The sequence below is a fragment of the Peromyscus californicus genome, unplaced genomic scaffold (genome assembly GCF_007827085.1).
Source record: "Peromyscus californicus insignis strain IS unplaced genomic scaffold, ASM782708v3 Scaffold_11__1_contigs__length_118956290, whole genome shotgun sequence".
In the NCBI taxonomy this organism is placed as follows: domain Eukaryota; kingdom Metazoa; phylum Chordata; class Mammalia; order Rodentia; family Cricetidae; genus Peromyscus; species Peromyscus californicus.
In genome coordinates, this window is record NW_026294402.1 from 55,252,101 (window position 1) to 55,266,928 (window position 14,828).

Consider the following 14,828-nt stretch of genomic DNA (forward strand, 5'->3'; position numbering starts at 1 on the left):
TTCATGGCCTCTTTTTTTTAATTATTGTTACATATGTATATTCTAAACACATAAACATAGCCGGCTCGGTTGCTCTAATGTTACTTGTTTGTGTATGACTTCAGGGCTAACCATTTGGTATTGGATTCCCTGGGGTGGACTTCAATAAATATCTTGCCTTCACTTTCAGAAACCAGACCAAGACTACAATGAGGTAGCAGACTCTAAGCTGAGCTTTCCCAGTAAGTTATTCTGATGGTAGGACTCAAATCCATCCATCTGCTTGGCACCAAACTATGATGTAAGTATTTTGGAATGACAGAGCAAGGAGAAAGGGGGTTAGAAGTCTGCAAGGATGCTCAAGCCTTATCTCTTTAAGGAAAAGCCAACAAATTCATTTTATTGTCACAGATTCAACAGTCCCATCATATCTCTTCTGGAGGTAACTATTTCACAGGCAGACAGACTATTCTAGAACAGCTAGAAAATTAATATATATAAGCATGAAAAGAAAATGTTGATACCTACAGAAATATTTACAGGTCACATTATTTATCTGTTCATCACCTTAAGTTTACTGTACTTGAAACATTACTGAAAATTGTATTCAACAGATTTCTGAAGTATGATTTAAAGCATTTAACATCATTTCAAAATATAATCCTGTTAAAAATAAAGCTGAATGAAATTATGAACTCTGACTGATGAGGATTAGAATTCCTTGTTTTTCCAAAGAATGACTTTGCATATGAAGAACCTATCTCCTCTGCTCAACACTGTTCTCCATATTCCCTTTGTAACAGAACTGGATGACTCAGCAATCTGCCTGTATAGAACATCTATTACTCATGATTCAGCAATCTGCCTGTATAGAACATCTATTACTCATGACTCAGCTCTGCCTGTATAGAACGTCTATTACTCATGACTCATCAATCTGCCTGTATAGAACATCTATTACTCATGACTCAGCAATCTGCCTGTATAGAACATTTATTACTCATGACTCAGCAATCTGCCTGTATAGAATGTCTATTACTCATGACTCAGCAATCTGCCTGTACAGAACGTCTATAACTCAGGCTATTCTTAGGGGCTCTTCCTACAGAGGAATGAGGAAGCAGCAAGGTGAAGACACAGGGTGTAGTAAGGCAGCAAACAGGACACAGAGGACTGGAAGAAAACCATCTTTACTCTTGTTTGCATTATAAAAGTCAGGGTACAAAATACATAGAGGAAATTTTTTCAATTTGGAAAGTGATAAGTGGATTTATTGAGCATGTTTGAGAACAGGAAAAAGAAAATTATACTCCTTTTCATTAAAAGACGAAATTAATTCCAAACTACCTGTTACTGCCATCACTCTGCAGCACAGACACACGTGTTATCCAAGGACAGTAACCACTAAGCCACCACGTAGACCACTCCAACCACACATTTCTTTAAATGACAATGTAAACAGCCAGTATCTGCTCAGGTCTCTGCACGGTATTAATACTCTTACCTGCTTTTCCAGTTTCCTACTCTTTCTATGGCAAGTGTTATCAATCGATCTAGCTCCGTGAAGCTTTTCTGATCTGATTTTCATCTATATACTGTTGCAATTTCACCAAAGAAAAACTAAGGAAGCATTAAAACCCGGACTAGAAAGCAGGTGCTAACTAGGGAGAGCCCGCCCACACTCTAGAGGCACCTACTTAAACAGCTGTGATGGAAAGGACTCAGCTCCTCCATGTCACAGTCAATGGTCTTCCTGTATTTGAATGTGTACCTGAAATTTACATCACAAGCTAGATCTAAAAAAAAAAATCAAATCAAATCAAAAATACCTACCAAAAGTGGAGCCTGATCTACACGCCTCTAAACCTCCCAGCAAAACTGTCTGGAAGACACAAACTCAACCAGTTTCCCAGCCTTCTAACCATCCCAAACTACTAACTTCTACAGAAAAATCTAATGAGGAAGGATGTGCTGAAGTGCCAAGTCATCACGTGAAGAAGTGCAAAGGCAGAGGAGGAAGGAGAGAGTAACCTCAGTGCAGCCTGCAACATCTACACAAAATTACAGAGACGGAAGGAAAACACGGCACTGGAGGAGTAACCTCAGTGCAGCCTGCAACATCTACACAAAAATTACAGAGACGGAAGGAAAACACGGCACTGGAGGAGAGAGTAACCTCAGTGCAGCCTGCAACATCTACACAAAAATTACAGAGACGGAAGGAAAACACGGCACTGGAGGAGAGAGTAACCTCAGTGCAGCCTGCAACATCTACACAAAAATTCCAGAGACGAAGGAAAACACGGCACTGGAGTTAACAAGCTTCGGAGTCTATGGAAAGAAAACATGATGCACAACTTCTAGAAGGAAAAAAAAGACAATTACTGGAGTTAACAAGCTTCGGAGTCTATGGAAAGAAAACATGATGCACAACTTCTAGAAGGAAAAAAAAGACAATTACTGAAAACTCAACAGTTAAAAGACTGAAAATCAGATTAAACAAGAGTTGTTGGGTTTTTTTTTAAAGAATCAATTTCAAGGTAGAAGTAGAAAAGTAATAAGAAGGCAACTGGGAGAAATTAGAATGATGGAAATTATTAAAGAGAGATTAAGAAATAAGCAATATAATGAGATGGCCTACATTATATCCTGAGGGGTTTAGTAGAAAGAGAAAATTGAAGGCGATTTTTATGAAAAAGCAGATACGGAATGTTCCCATAATTAATGAAAGACATGATCATGCAGATTCTGGAAACAAAAATACTAGATTTAATAAAAATTACCATTATTTTCAAATCTATGCAGCACCTAGAAAAAATGAAGATGGCGAATCCGTGATGGAGCAGTCTATCCCAGAGAAGTATTAGTGGCAACTGAAGGAATCTGTGGGTTACTTCCCCACGCCCTTCATACAACATTCTCACGCACTAAAGGACAATTATACAAAGCAAATGTACTTAAATTCCACAGCATCCTAAACTGTGATCCAGGAGAGAATGGCTGAGGCACGGGGCTGGGAAGAGCAGAGCAGGTCTAGAAAAACTCGTGTCTGATTATCACTGACTTTCATAAACACGACAATTCAGTTTAGTGGGGAAATAGGTCTTTTTAATAAAACATGGCCAAGAAAATTGATATCCATATGTAGATAAAATAAGCTATCATCTACTGTCTTATAGCACATAAAAAGTTAACTAAAGGTGGCTCACAGCCCTGAATGAAGAGAGAAAGCTGAAAACTTTCTAGAAGGAACACAGGATAACACAGTCGTGACTCTGCAATGGGAAGAACACTCCTCAGACAGGACCCAGAAGACACCGATGACTAAGGAGGTCAAGTTATAGATGATGCCACCCAAACTGAAAGCTTCCACATACCAAAAACTGTTCTTAAGGTGCGCGTGCACACACACACACACACACACACACACAGAGAGAGAGAGAGAGAGAGAGAGAGAGAGAGAGAGAGACCAAAGGGTTAAATCTAGGCCATCACATGACCTTTCACAGCAATAGTCTAGACCCATGCTTCACTGCAGATGACAGATGAGAAGGACACTCAGTGCCTTCCCCCATCAAGGAAATGCAAATCTAAAACAATCAGAATGACGTAAGTGAACTACACAGATGCTCAGTGCCAACTGTCTCTGATGAATTTAGCATTTCCAATAAAGTAAGTTTCTGATAAATTCAGACATTCACACAACATTCCTTTGTTTCTACTGAGAAGAAATAGAGCTTTAGGCCCATTCAAATAAACAGATAAATAAAAATAACAAGACCACCCATAGTGACTTTGTGCAGGCCAAAAAGTAGAAAGAAGATTGGAAAACGAGCAAGCAAATGCTATGACAGCTTTTCTCCAGTGGAATCCAACCCAGCAATTGACAACATGGTGACAAACATAGCAAACTGATGACTATCAAAATGTAGTAAATGCAGGGAAGAATCTATGTTTATATACTCATGTGCTACGCAATGTCCTCACAGCTAATGACTCAACACACAGTATAATCTAGATGAGTACAGGCCACACCACCCAGACTTACATGAAGTCTATGTCAATCCAACAACAAAACCACCTAACACTACATTTCCAAGCATGCATCCCTGCTATGACATGCTATGTAGCTGTATACACTTTATGTAAAGTACAAATGTAGACAAAATCATCCAGAGACAGACATTAGAGTACCTCCGGGATAGGGACAGGACTGACTAGAAAAGGGATGCAGGAGAACTTTCTGGAACAATAGAAACATTTCAGACATCTTGATCCGGTTGGCAGTTACATTAAAATAAAAACAAGTTGAATTATACAGTTAAGATGGTATATTTTATTGCATCTAGATTATAACTCAACCAAGTTTAGAGGAAAGTCCTTGGCACTACGGGAACATGAAGGATGCAGTATGCTTAGAGGCTCCTTTCCTGTCTACAAGAATGGCCTCCAAGCAGTGACCACTCATTCTGTGTATCTGTGTAATGTGCAACAAATAAAGCAGAGCTGGGGAGAGTTCAGTGGGTAGGGGTGCTTGCCACCAAGCCTGATGACCTGGTGCCCTGAGTGTGATGCCTGAGACCAATATGATGTTAGGAGAGAGCTGACTCTTGCCAAATTGTTCTCTGGCCTCCACACCCATGCTGGGACACAACTCCCCCTCCCCTACCAGCCTGCAAAATGAGAATAGGAAAAATTAAATAAATGAACAAAATATGGACAATTGACATGGCTCTTACTCTGAAACTTCCTTTATCCATTTCAGAGGGTTGCCCGGTTTCTCCTCCTTCCCACTGCACCATCTGGCAGGGCACAGGCAGCCTCTCTGAGCCAGGCTCAGTGATAGCATAGAACACAGCTCAATGAACACGTGGCTGCACCCTTTTACTACATTTGGTTAATAGTAGAGTAGATGGAAGTGCAGACAGTTTCTGCAGAATGTATCTATTCCACTAACATGAAGCTCAGGCTCTCAGTGCTCCAGTCCCACCCATTCCTTTGGAAGGCAGAGCAATGTTTCATTTGTGCAGAGCACTCACTGGCCTGTCACTTTGGAGACTGGCTCAGTAGGGTTTGCCTAAAGTTCCATGGTCACTAGAGCAAGATCAGGAGCTTTTGGGAGGGCCAACACAGAAGGAATGCTGAGTTCTTGGCACAGCTCCTTAAAAACCAAATACAGTCTGAGAACTTGTATTTAAGCTAGAGAACACAGCCCCAAATGCTGCTTATGAGTACTGTGTATATTTGGGTTGAAGATCTGAGGACACATACAACACGTGATCCTACAAAACTGCTCAGTAAAGTTGTAAGTAGTCAAGAGCTCTAACACAGTGATGACAGGAACAATTTGCCAGGAAGAAATATCGATTTCAAAGTTTTATTTTCTAGAATATAACTTCAAAATATTGACCATGCTCTAGACAAATACTGATGACCTGCTAGGCAATATAACACACTTCAAAGAACCAATCCACATTCATTGGACACAAAGCAATTAAATTAGAAAACAGCTATAATAAACTGAATAAGAAAATCATATATTTCAAAAATTAAAAATATACTCCAGGGGCTGGGGATGGGGCAGAAATACAGACTGTGTGACCAAAATGAAAACAAGCAGGACAAGAATTATCCTAAGATTAAAGGAAACTACAAAGACAGTGAAGACTGCCCAGTCAAAGTCAACATCACCCAGCCAACTTCCCAATTAACCTTCACCACGTGTCCAAGGAAGGCATTATCTTTACCTCATATCTGGAGATTCTAAGGAGGAAAGCAAATCGGGAAATCAGAGGATATGCAAGTGAGAGGCCCTCTGTAATCTCCTCTGGGGCATCACAGAATGAGTGCCAGAAAAGGAAGAGGAAGAGGAATTGCAGGTCATCTCAAGTACTGTAGATAGAAACATTACCAACAGCCTCAGCAAATGCCTTCAGGACTGTGCACAAATTACAGCCTAGACTATGTAAGCAAGATGCTAAAATGACCTAAGGCTCTTGGAAATTATTTTGAAAGCTCTGTGGATTTAAGAATGGAATCTAATATGACCTATGTAGGAGTTACAGAAAATATTTTGATAAAATTCAATTATCATTCATAATACAAACTTAAAGCAAATTAAAAATAGAAGACAATTTCTTAGGCTGGAGAGAAGGTGAATTCTTGCTCTATGAGCATGAGGACCTGAGTTTGAATCCCCAGCCCACATGTAAAGAGCTGGCATAGCTGTCCACATCCATATCTCTGTCTCAAGGCAATACAGTGGCTGTACACAACCATATCTCTTGTCTAGAGGCGATACAATGGCAGTGTTAAGTGCAAGATGCTCCAAGTCTTGCCCTGCTCTGCGTGCACACGTATGGGCTCTGCACCACACACTCACATGCATACAACACTCACAGTTTCTTCAGGTTGATAAATGGCAGCTAATGAATGTAGCTGGTGATACATTTTCTTTAAAACTGGCCAAAATCCAAGAACCCACTAGCACTTCCGCTTCAGCTAGTCTAAAGGCTCTTCTAGCTCAGTCAAACACAGAACCATCAATTCAGCGTCTGGTAAGGACCCTTTACTTGATGGCACCTTCGACATGTCCACACATGACAGAGGGCAACAGGCTCCTCCAAGCCTCTCCTACAAAGGAATTCATTTGATTTGTCTCCTCGCTCCTTTCTCTCCTGCCTCTCCAGCCTTCCACACTGCTGACAAGGTCTCGGGAAAACTTTACAGGGAGACAAACATTCAAACACACAGCGAATATATAATGGTTGGTAGGAAACTGCTATTATTTGTTTAGAAAACACTAACAACCAAAAAAATCGAAACAGAACACCCATTCAGATCATTTACAGACATATTACTAGAATGAGTGTTCAGAGCAAGATTACTATAGATAAAATCAATGGACCAAAGTCAACAATGGTTCCACATGCTACCAACAGTAACAAATCAATTTCTTAACAAAAATTTTATAATATTAACAAAAACAAGATAGATGGGAGGAAACCTAGCAAAAAGCATGTCAGCTCTCCATAAACTTTCAAGACAACTGACATAACAGCTTGGCATCTCCTGGCCATCTAGTGTTCTGTGCTGCTCTCCACAGACCGAGAAGGGGTCTCTCTGCTCTCTTCTCCTACCCCAGCCCTCCTTGGTGTGGGGTGTTTACCCACCACCCCCACAGTTCCCCAGAGTTTTCTCGAGTGCGAGCAGCAGGAAATATTAGATAGAAGGATTTATTGTGGAGAATCTTGCAGAGATAAACAGATAGAAAATAAAGGATAGCCCCGAGAGGGCCTGGAACCTATTCCAACGGGCCCTGACTGTCTCTGCCCCAGGGTTTTTATAGAGACACCAAGGGGTGGAGCAAAAGACCTCCTCCCCCAGCACAGCCAAGTGCAGACCATCTCAGACACCTGCACTCAGGCCCGTGGTCCTAATCATCCTCTATGTGGACCGCTGGGTAAAGCCACGAGGAACCCGAGAACGGACTCCCACACCTTGGTTGCCTATAGTTCTTTGTGTAGGGCTGAGGACTCATGGTATTTCCCCTGTCTACTCTGGCATGTTACTGTTGTCCTTCTTCAGCTCAGCTTTGGTCAGTGATGCTGGTGAGACTTTCTTTATATGTAAGTTCTGACATTCCATTCCTAGGAGACACAGTCTCACAGCAAATTCCCTGATCCTCGGCTCTTACAGTCTTTCAGGTCCCTCTCCCAGAGACAATAATCTAATTGTATTTTTTTTTTTTTTTTTTTTTTGGTTTTTCGAGACAGGGTTTCTCTGTGTAGCTTTGCGCCTTTCCTGGTACTCGCTTTGGAGACCAGGCTGGCCTCGAACTCACAGAGATCCGCCTGCCTCTGCCTCCCGAGTGCTGGGATTAAAGGCATGCGCCACCACCGCCCGGCGTATTTTTTAAAAAGAAGACAACAGGAAGGAAGGAGCTGATTTCTCATTGGTCAAGAAATCAGTTTACTTGCTGAGACCAAGGTATCTTCAGAGCAATATTTTCAATGAGATAGAAAAGAACAGATGAGAATGTGTGGTTCTCAGAAAAGGCAGGTGTGTGTCCTTGAAATGTTTTCATTTTCTGTAACGGGACCATATGGACATGTATGGAGCAGCCATGCTTCAGTATTAACTTGTTATAATAGACCGTAACAAAACCTTCCAAACATTCTCTCTATAAAGAAGCTTTTACACATGTGCACAAATGTATGGAATGTTACTTGTGACACCTGTAATAACGAAAAATTGCAAACAATATGACTGTCCAGTATTAAATTATAACCCTAAGATAGAATACTATATTGCTACCCAAATTAGTGAACTAGAGCTGGAGGTACTGGAATGGATGACTCTCATGGTATCAGTAAAAGCAAATTACAGAAGATATGAGCCACTAGATGGTGTCATACACAAAACACTTAAAGGCATGCAAACCCATTACTACTTATTGCTTAGGAATTTTAAAACTGGACTGAGTGGGACTGGGAGGTGGCTTGGTGGTAGAGTGCTAACTGAGGTGTGTAAAGGCCTAGAGTTGATCTCTAGTGTTATGAACTATTACACGGGGCAGGGGGGACCCCCCCCCTCCCAAGGGTATCCTGTGCCTTCAGGGAACCATACTGGCATGCTGGGAAGATGTGGTGGGGGGACGACTGGTGGCAACTAACTCCATTTGGGCATGGCAGCAAGTGGACGGTCACAGCCCAGAGGCTGCCTCCATGCGGGAATGGCTTATTATAATAGAAAGACGAAAAGAAGATAGGAAAGAAGAGAGAAAGAGAGGGGGGGGGGTCGAGTGGTGCACACCTCATGGGAGTAGAGGGAGAGAGGGAGAAAGGGGCGGAGTTTTTCCTTAAGAAGAGGCTGCTACATCAGGCCGCAGGGGGGCAGGACCAGAATATTAACACCTAGCACTGCAAACAAAAGGAGATGGAAACAGATGTGTGTGAGAACAAGTAAGAGCAATCTCAGGACGAGGCTACTTCTGTGAGAAGACAGTGGCAGGGAAAGGAACCCAAAGGCCTGGACTGTGCTCGAAAGGATCATTTATTCAGCTGAGTGAGAACTACCAATACAGATGTATTATCTCCAGTTATTGTGGATGTTTTAAGTTTTGGTTTTTTGTTTTGTCTGTTTTCTTGAAGCAGAGTCTCACTCTAGGTCACACTGATCTGGAACTCACCATGAAGCTTAGGCTGGACTTGAACTCGTGTTAAGCCTCCTGCTTCTTCAGCCTCCTGAGAGTTGAGAGTACAGGCCTGAGCACCACCCCTGAGTTCTAACTTTTTTTTTTTTTTTTTTTTTTTTTTTTTTTGGTTTTTCGAGACAGGGTTTCCCTGTGTAGCTTTGCGCCTCTCCTGGAACTCACTTGGTAGCCCAGGCTGGCCTCGAACTCACAGAGATCCGCCTGGCTCTGCCTCCCGAGTGCTGGGATTAAAGGCATGCGCCACCACCGCCCGGCGAGTTCTAACTTTTAAAAGGGGACACAACCATGGAAACTAAAAATATGTTTAGCTCTACAATGACCCAATTTCCACAAAAGGACTGGCAAACAAATGGGAGTCCTGACTCTGAATACATGAGAGGTATCTGATCCCAGGTAACATGCAGGGAACACGCTTCCCTCCCAAGGCTCAACAGAAACACACTAACCTAACTAAATTCTCAGAAAGCAGGGGAGCTGTCACGGACAGACCACCATTTTGAATGGATTTCAGGAAGCCAGTGGAACTTCCCAAGAGATGGCCCTGAGAAGAGGGACTGCAGCTGGAACCACAAGAGAGATGCTGTACTTCACACAATTCCTTGGACAGGAGGCCATGGCACATGCTCAGTCTGGACACACACAGATCAGGTCTGGGAGGCATGAATGAAGCATATTGGATAGGTGTGTAATTTAACATCTGCCTGCTCAACAGCAACTCCTGAACCAACACTAACCCTACCCCACCCATCCCTGGTGCACATCCAGGGAGGCTGGGTGATGAGTCCTCAGCAGGAGCTCCACATCTGTCCTCTCAGCAGGATGTGAAGTAGTAGGTGGGACAGAGAGGGAGCTTCCTCTGGGAAGAGGGTTAGTAATGGCAGTGGCAAAAACAGACTGGTTGGGGGAGGGGGGAGGGGACAGGAAGGGCCTCTCATCCAGCACAAAAGGAAACAAAGTCCTTCTGCCCAAGTAAAATCTTCCTTATCTCAGCAAGTAGCGCATGAGCCAGCAGTTTGCTCTCCACTCAGCCTGAAGGGATGTCCAGTGTGTCCAACACACCAAGTTACACAAGCCAGTGATCAACTGAAGCAGAGACAGACAGACACCCCTCCACCCACCCCGCCCCTTATGGCTAAAGATGGGCTCAGATACCCAAGCCACTACCCAACATTTTAAAGTCACTAGTTGAAGGGCTAGGGGCCATTCAGTGTCAGAGCATTTGCCTAAAGGGTACTGGACAGGGCTGGAGAGGTGGCTGAGTGGTTAAGAGCATGTACTGCACTTCCAGAGGCCACTTAGTTCTGAGCACCCACATCAGGCAGCTCACAACCACCTGGAACCCCTACTTCAGAGATAGCATGCCTCTGGCCTGCTCAGGCATCTGTACCCACACTTAAAAAAAAAAAATCCTAATGATCACCAGACACTACATAGAAAAAAAAAGCCAAATGTGGTGGAGCACACCTGTAATCTCATACCTGGGAGGTGGAGGCAGAAGTATTAGGGGTCAGTCCTTGGCTACAGAGGTAATTAAAACCAGTGTGGGCCCCATGAGATCCTGTCTCACCACAAATCTCCCACCCCCAACCCCAAAGAAAGAGTAAGTGTAGTAACTGAACCTAAGGGCAGGAAAAGATGAAGAAAAAAATGTAACCTCAGACTGAAAAGTCTTTTGGATGTTTTAAGCAAAGGTTACATGGCAGACATGGGAGCTCACACGTTTCATCCCAGCACTCAGCAGGACAGGCAAGTAGATCCATGTGAGCTCCAGGCCAGTCAGAGCCACATAAGAAGGCTCTGTCTGAAGAGGGAGACAGGGAGAGAGACAGACAGACAGACAGACAGACAGAGAGGGAGGGAGGGAGGGAAGGAGGAAGGGGAGAGAGGGGAGAAGGGAGAGGGAGAAAATAAAGAGAAGGGTGCTGTAGAAATAATTTAACTTAAGATCTGAACTACACCCTTATCTACCTTACATGTACATTCAACTTCCTGCATTACCTGTATTATACTTAGCATTATGAAAGATATATGCATGATACTGTTGTCTTTTTTAAGTTTCATGAATGGATACAATTTCCTTTCCCATAGCTGCTTCTGCTGCAGCTGCAACAGCGGTGAGCAGAGTCAACAACACTCACTCGCAATCGGTGAGTTCCCAGCTGAGCGGCATGTGCTTTCCCAGGGAAAGCCAAACTCCAGGCAGGAACATGCTAGGGCAGCAGAATGCTGCCCACAACGAGCAGGAGCTCTTTGGATGCTTACCGGCCCCAGTATCCCAAGGACAGACTGAGTCCTGACTGAGCAGCTTGTGAGGATTCAGCAACACAGCCAAGTAATCCAGTCTGGAAGCTCTGAAAACAAACAGCCCCACTCCACCATTTCGTCCAATCTGTGGAGGCCTTGACACGATTCAGAAATAATTGTGCAATAAATCCATGTCTCAGGGAAGGTTCTGGATGTATCCTTCTTCAGAAGCCAAAGCACTAGCTCCCTTAGACTTTCTGGGAGAAATGAAAGTGAAACCAATCCATACAGTGGAGCATCATCTGTCTCCCACATCTGCACACCACAGAGAGCACACTGTATTCTCTACTAAGGAAGGGGTTCTGTAAGGGCGTGCCTTTAAAAGCTCATGAATGACATCAGAGAGCCCAAATTTAGCTTTCCTCCAGTGTTGACACAAAGGAAACTTTTAAAGTGATGATGATGATGATGCCAAGTCCACTGGGTTGGCATCTTATCATAAAACTGAAGACGTGTTTCTAGTTCCTCCCACCTTTGTGTTAATACACAAGGCCTCCACAGCAGGCTACTATTTAGTTGCCCACTTCCAGCAAAACCATCAAGTCCTTCTACAGGGGAAGAAGTAAGGGTAGTCACCCTATGGCTTCTGGGAACTGAACCCAGGTCCTAACACCACAGCAGAGGAGGTCAAGTTCTCATAATGGAGCGAGGAGGAGAGCATCACATGATTTGAAGCCCCACTGTTACGATTCTGCCATCACAGCACTAGTCAAGCCCAGGCGTTCTGACTCGTCCTAATGCACCAACCCGTCTATAGAGGTCCTCATGTTGTGGTGACCCTCAGCCACGAAATCATTTCAGTTGCTACTTCAAAACTGTAATTTTGCCTCTGTTATGAATTGTAATGTAAATATCTGTGTTTTCTGATGGTCTTAGGCGACCCCTGTGAAAGAGTCATTCGACCCAAGAACCACTTCTCAAGTCAGTTTGAGGGCTCAGGATTTGTCCCCACAATATGTATGTCTCTTTCTCCTCTGCTCACACACTGTCCTAAGCTGCTGTTATGTCCTCTTTTACAGTCAGCAAGCCAAGAGACACAAATGACAACTGAGCCCGATTACTTCATTTTTAAACAATCTGAAATGAGACCCAGACAGGTCCAGTGTCTCAACCAGGGTCACACAACTGATTAGGGGTAAAGCTGAGACCCGAAGTAGGCCTCTGCAGCCCTGTGCACTCTTCCTTCATCAAGAGGCCTCCTGAGAACTGCCAGGAGACAATCACATGGACCTCTACGTCTTCTCTCTGTGTCTCTCCTGGGTACAGCTGTCACTCACCAATACCCTTCCCATCTAACTCAGTACCCATGGCAGAGGATGAGGAGCAGTAGTCAGGAACACCAGCTGCTTCATCTAGAGGACACTTCTACCATTTGTAATTTTATATTTACCATTGAAAATAGAAAACACCTTCTTTTCAACATATTACAAAGCTCCATAGTTATAGTCACAATTTAAATTCAGAAAAAAAAAACCTAAATAACTTCAGATTCCGGCATTACACACACGAGGCTAAACTATCATCACTTCCTTCAAAGAGAAGCAGGGTGAATCTGTAGTCACTGTGGTACTCACCACAAAGGTGATCTGATTGTGTCGGAGGTTAAGTTCAGTTAGCGAATCCAGACCATTGAGATTGTCAACGTGACTCAAGAGGTTCCTGGCAAGGTTTAAAACTCTCAAATCACACAAATGATTAACGTTTTCAATTTTGGTGATCTGTATAAAAAAGAAAAGGGCAGGGAGAAGCATGATTAGCATGGGCATGTCATAAAACTCCAAAAATAAAATATTCAAGTCACTAGATTTAATGACAAGTTTATACCGAGACATTCATAGTCCATCTAAGCATCTCACTGCAAGTCCTATGAAGTCATTCAACTTGTGAAAATTAGCTAAGGATCCTAGTGACAATTTGACCCTAACAAACATATCGAGAAACATCAGTTTCCTCAAATAACCATGAGTCCCTTGGAGCAGTTCTAAGGCTGCCAGCTCCTCCATCTACACACTACCTGTCATACAGAAACTGACTCTGGTCCAAAGTCACATGCTCACAATGCTTTGACAAGGCACACCAAGCCTTTGAGAACAAAAGCAAAGGACAGGACTACCAGGATCTTGAGGACAGTGAGGAGTCTGACTGGGATAGGAGCCCCTGTGGGAGGAAAAGATGGACTCTGTAACAGAAGAGCTCAGGCCAGGAGACAATGCTCAGTTAGAGTGCAATGTAGTAGGCACTGGCCTGCAGAACAGAAGAACTTAGGTTATGGAAGCCACAGAGGCACAGAAGCATGGGCCCACAGCAGAGCAGCCTAAGTTCTCAGGAAGTGAGGCAAGCATAGCATTATTATTACCCAGCCAGCACAGCCCAAAGGTTGAGTGTCTCTGACACGGGAGGTGGGAGAGGTACTCATCAACCTCTTCACAGGACATCCTTAGGGAACAGAGATTTATTCAATGTATCACTTTTCATTAAGGGGCTATGTCTCGGGGCTGGAAAGACACCCCAGGGCTGGGAGAGCTTGCTGCTCTTGCAGAGGACTAGAATTTGGTTCCCAGCACCCACATGGAAGCTCACAACTGCCTATAACTACAGCATCAGGGGATCCAATTCTCTCTTCTGACCTCCATGGCACCTGTGCAAGCATGCGCACACACACACAAATCTTTTTTTAAAGAATAATTTCATTCGTTAGATACAAATCTGCTCATTTACATCGCTATAACAATTGGATTTTTTTTTAAATCTAACATTTCAAAGCAAATGTTTGCTAAAAGGCTTTCTTTTTAGATTCATAATACAGTTTCCATTTATGTGGACTCTTTGCAACCAACAAATATCTGTATCTTTCTAAGCTCAAGAAGAGACATATGCAATGGTGTATTATAAATTGGAAAATATATGAAGGTAACCTGTGGTTATGTCTAAAATTTGTTCCAAGTTTTTTCATCTAATTGATTTAAAGCAAAATAAAGTTATGTAAAATTTTAAAAAGAAATGTCCAGATTATGGCGACTTATAGATGATAGAACTGTACAAGAAGATACAGAGTAGCCGGGCGGTGGTGGCGCATGCCTTTAATCTCAGCACTCAGGAGGCAGAGCCAGGCGGATCTCTGTGAGTTCGAGGCCAGCCTGGTCTACAGAGTGAGATCCAGGACAGGCATCAAATTACACAGAAAATCCTGTCTCAAAAAAAAAAGAAGATACAGAGTAAGACATTTGACAATAAATGTATAATGTAATTTGAAATATATGGACTTAATAAAATTATAACAGAGACTGTATAAAAAGAAATTAGTAATATAAACACAAACTTGAAAAACTCT

The 14,828-nt window shown here is 43.1% G+C and overlaps 1 protein-coding gene across 8 annotated transcripts in view; it reads right to left on the reverse strand.

Moving 5' to 3' along the window:
- Lrrc49 (leucine rich repeat containing 49) overlaps positions 1-14,828 on the reverse strand; it is a 106,820-nt gene that overhangs the window by 69,443 nt on the left and 22,549 nt on the right. For 7 of the 8 annotated variants that reach the window (XM_052762821.1, XM_052762851.1, XM_052762843.1 and 4 more), the window contains one exon: positions 13,072-13,215. In XM_052762821.1, coding sequence (XP_052618781.1) covers positions 13,072-13,215 — 144 coding nt within the window. Of the gene's footprint in view, positions 1-11,455; positions 11,508-13,071; positions 13,216-14,828 lie in introns of those variants that run through there. The other variant, XM_052762883.1, reaches the window with a different exon arrangement.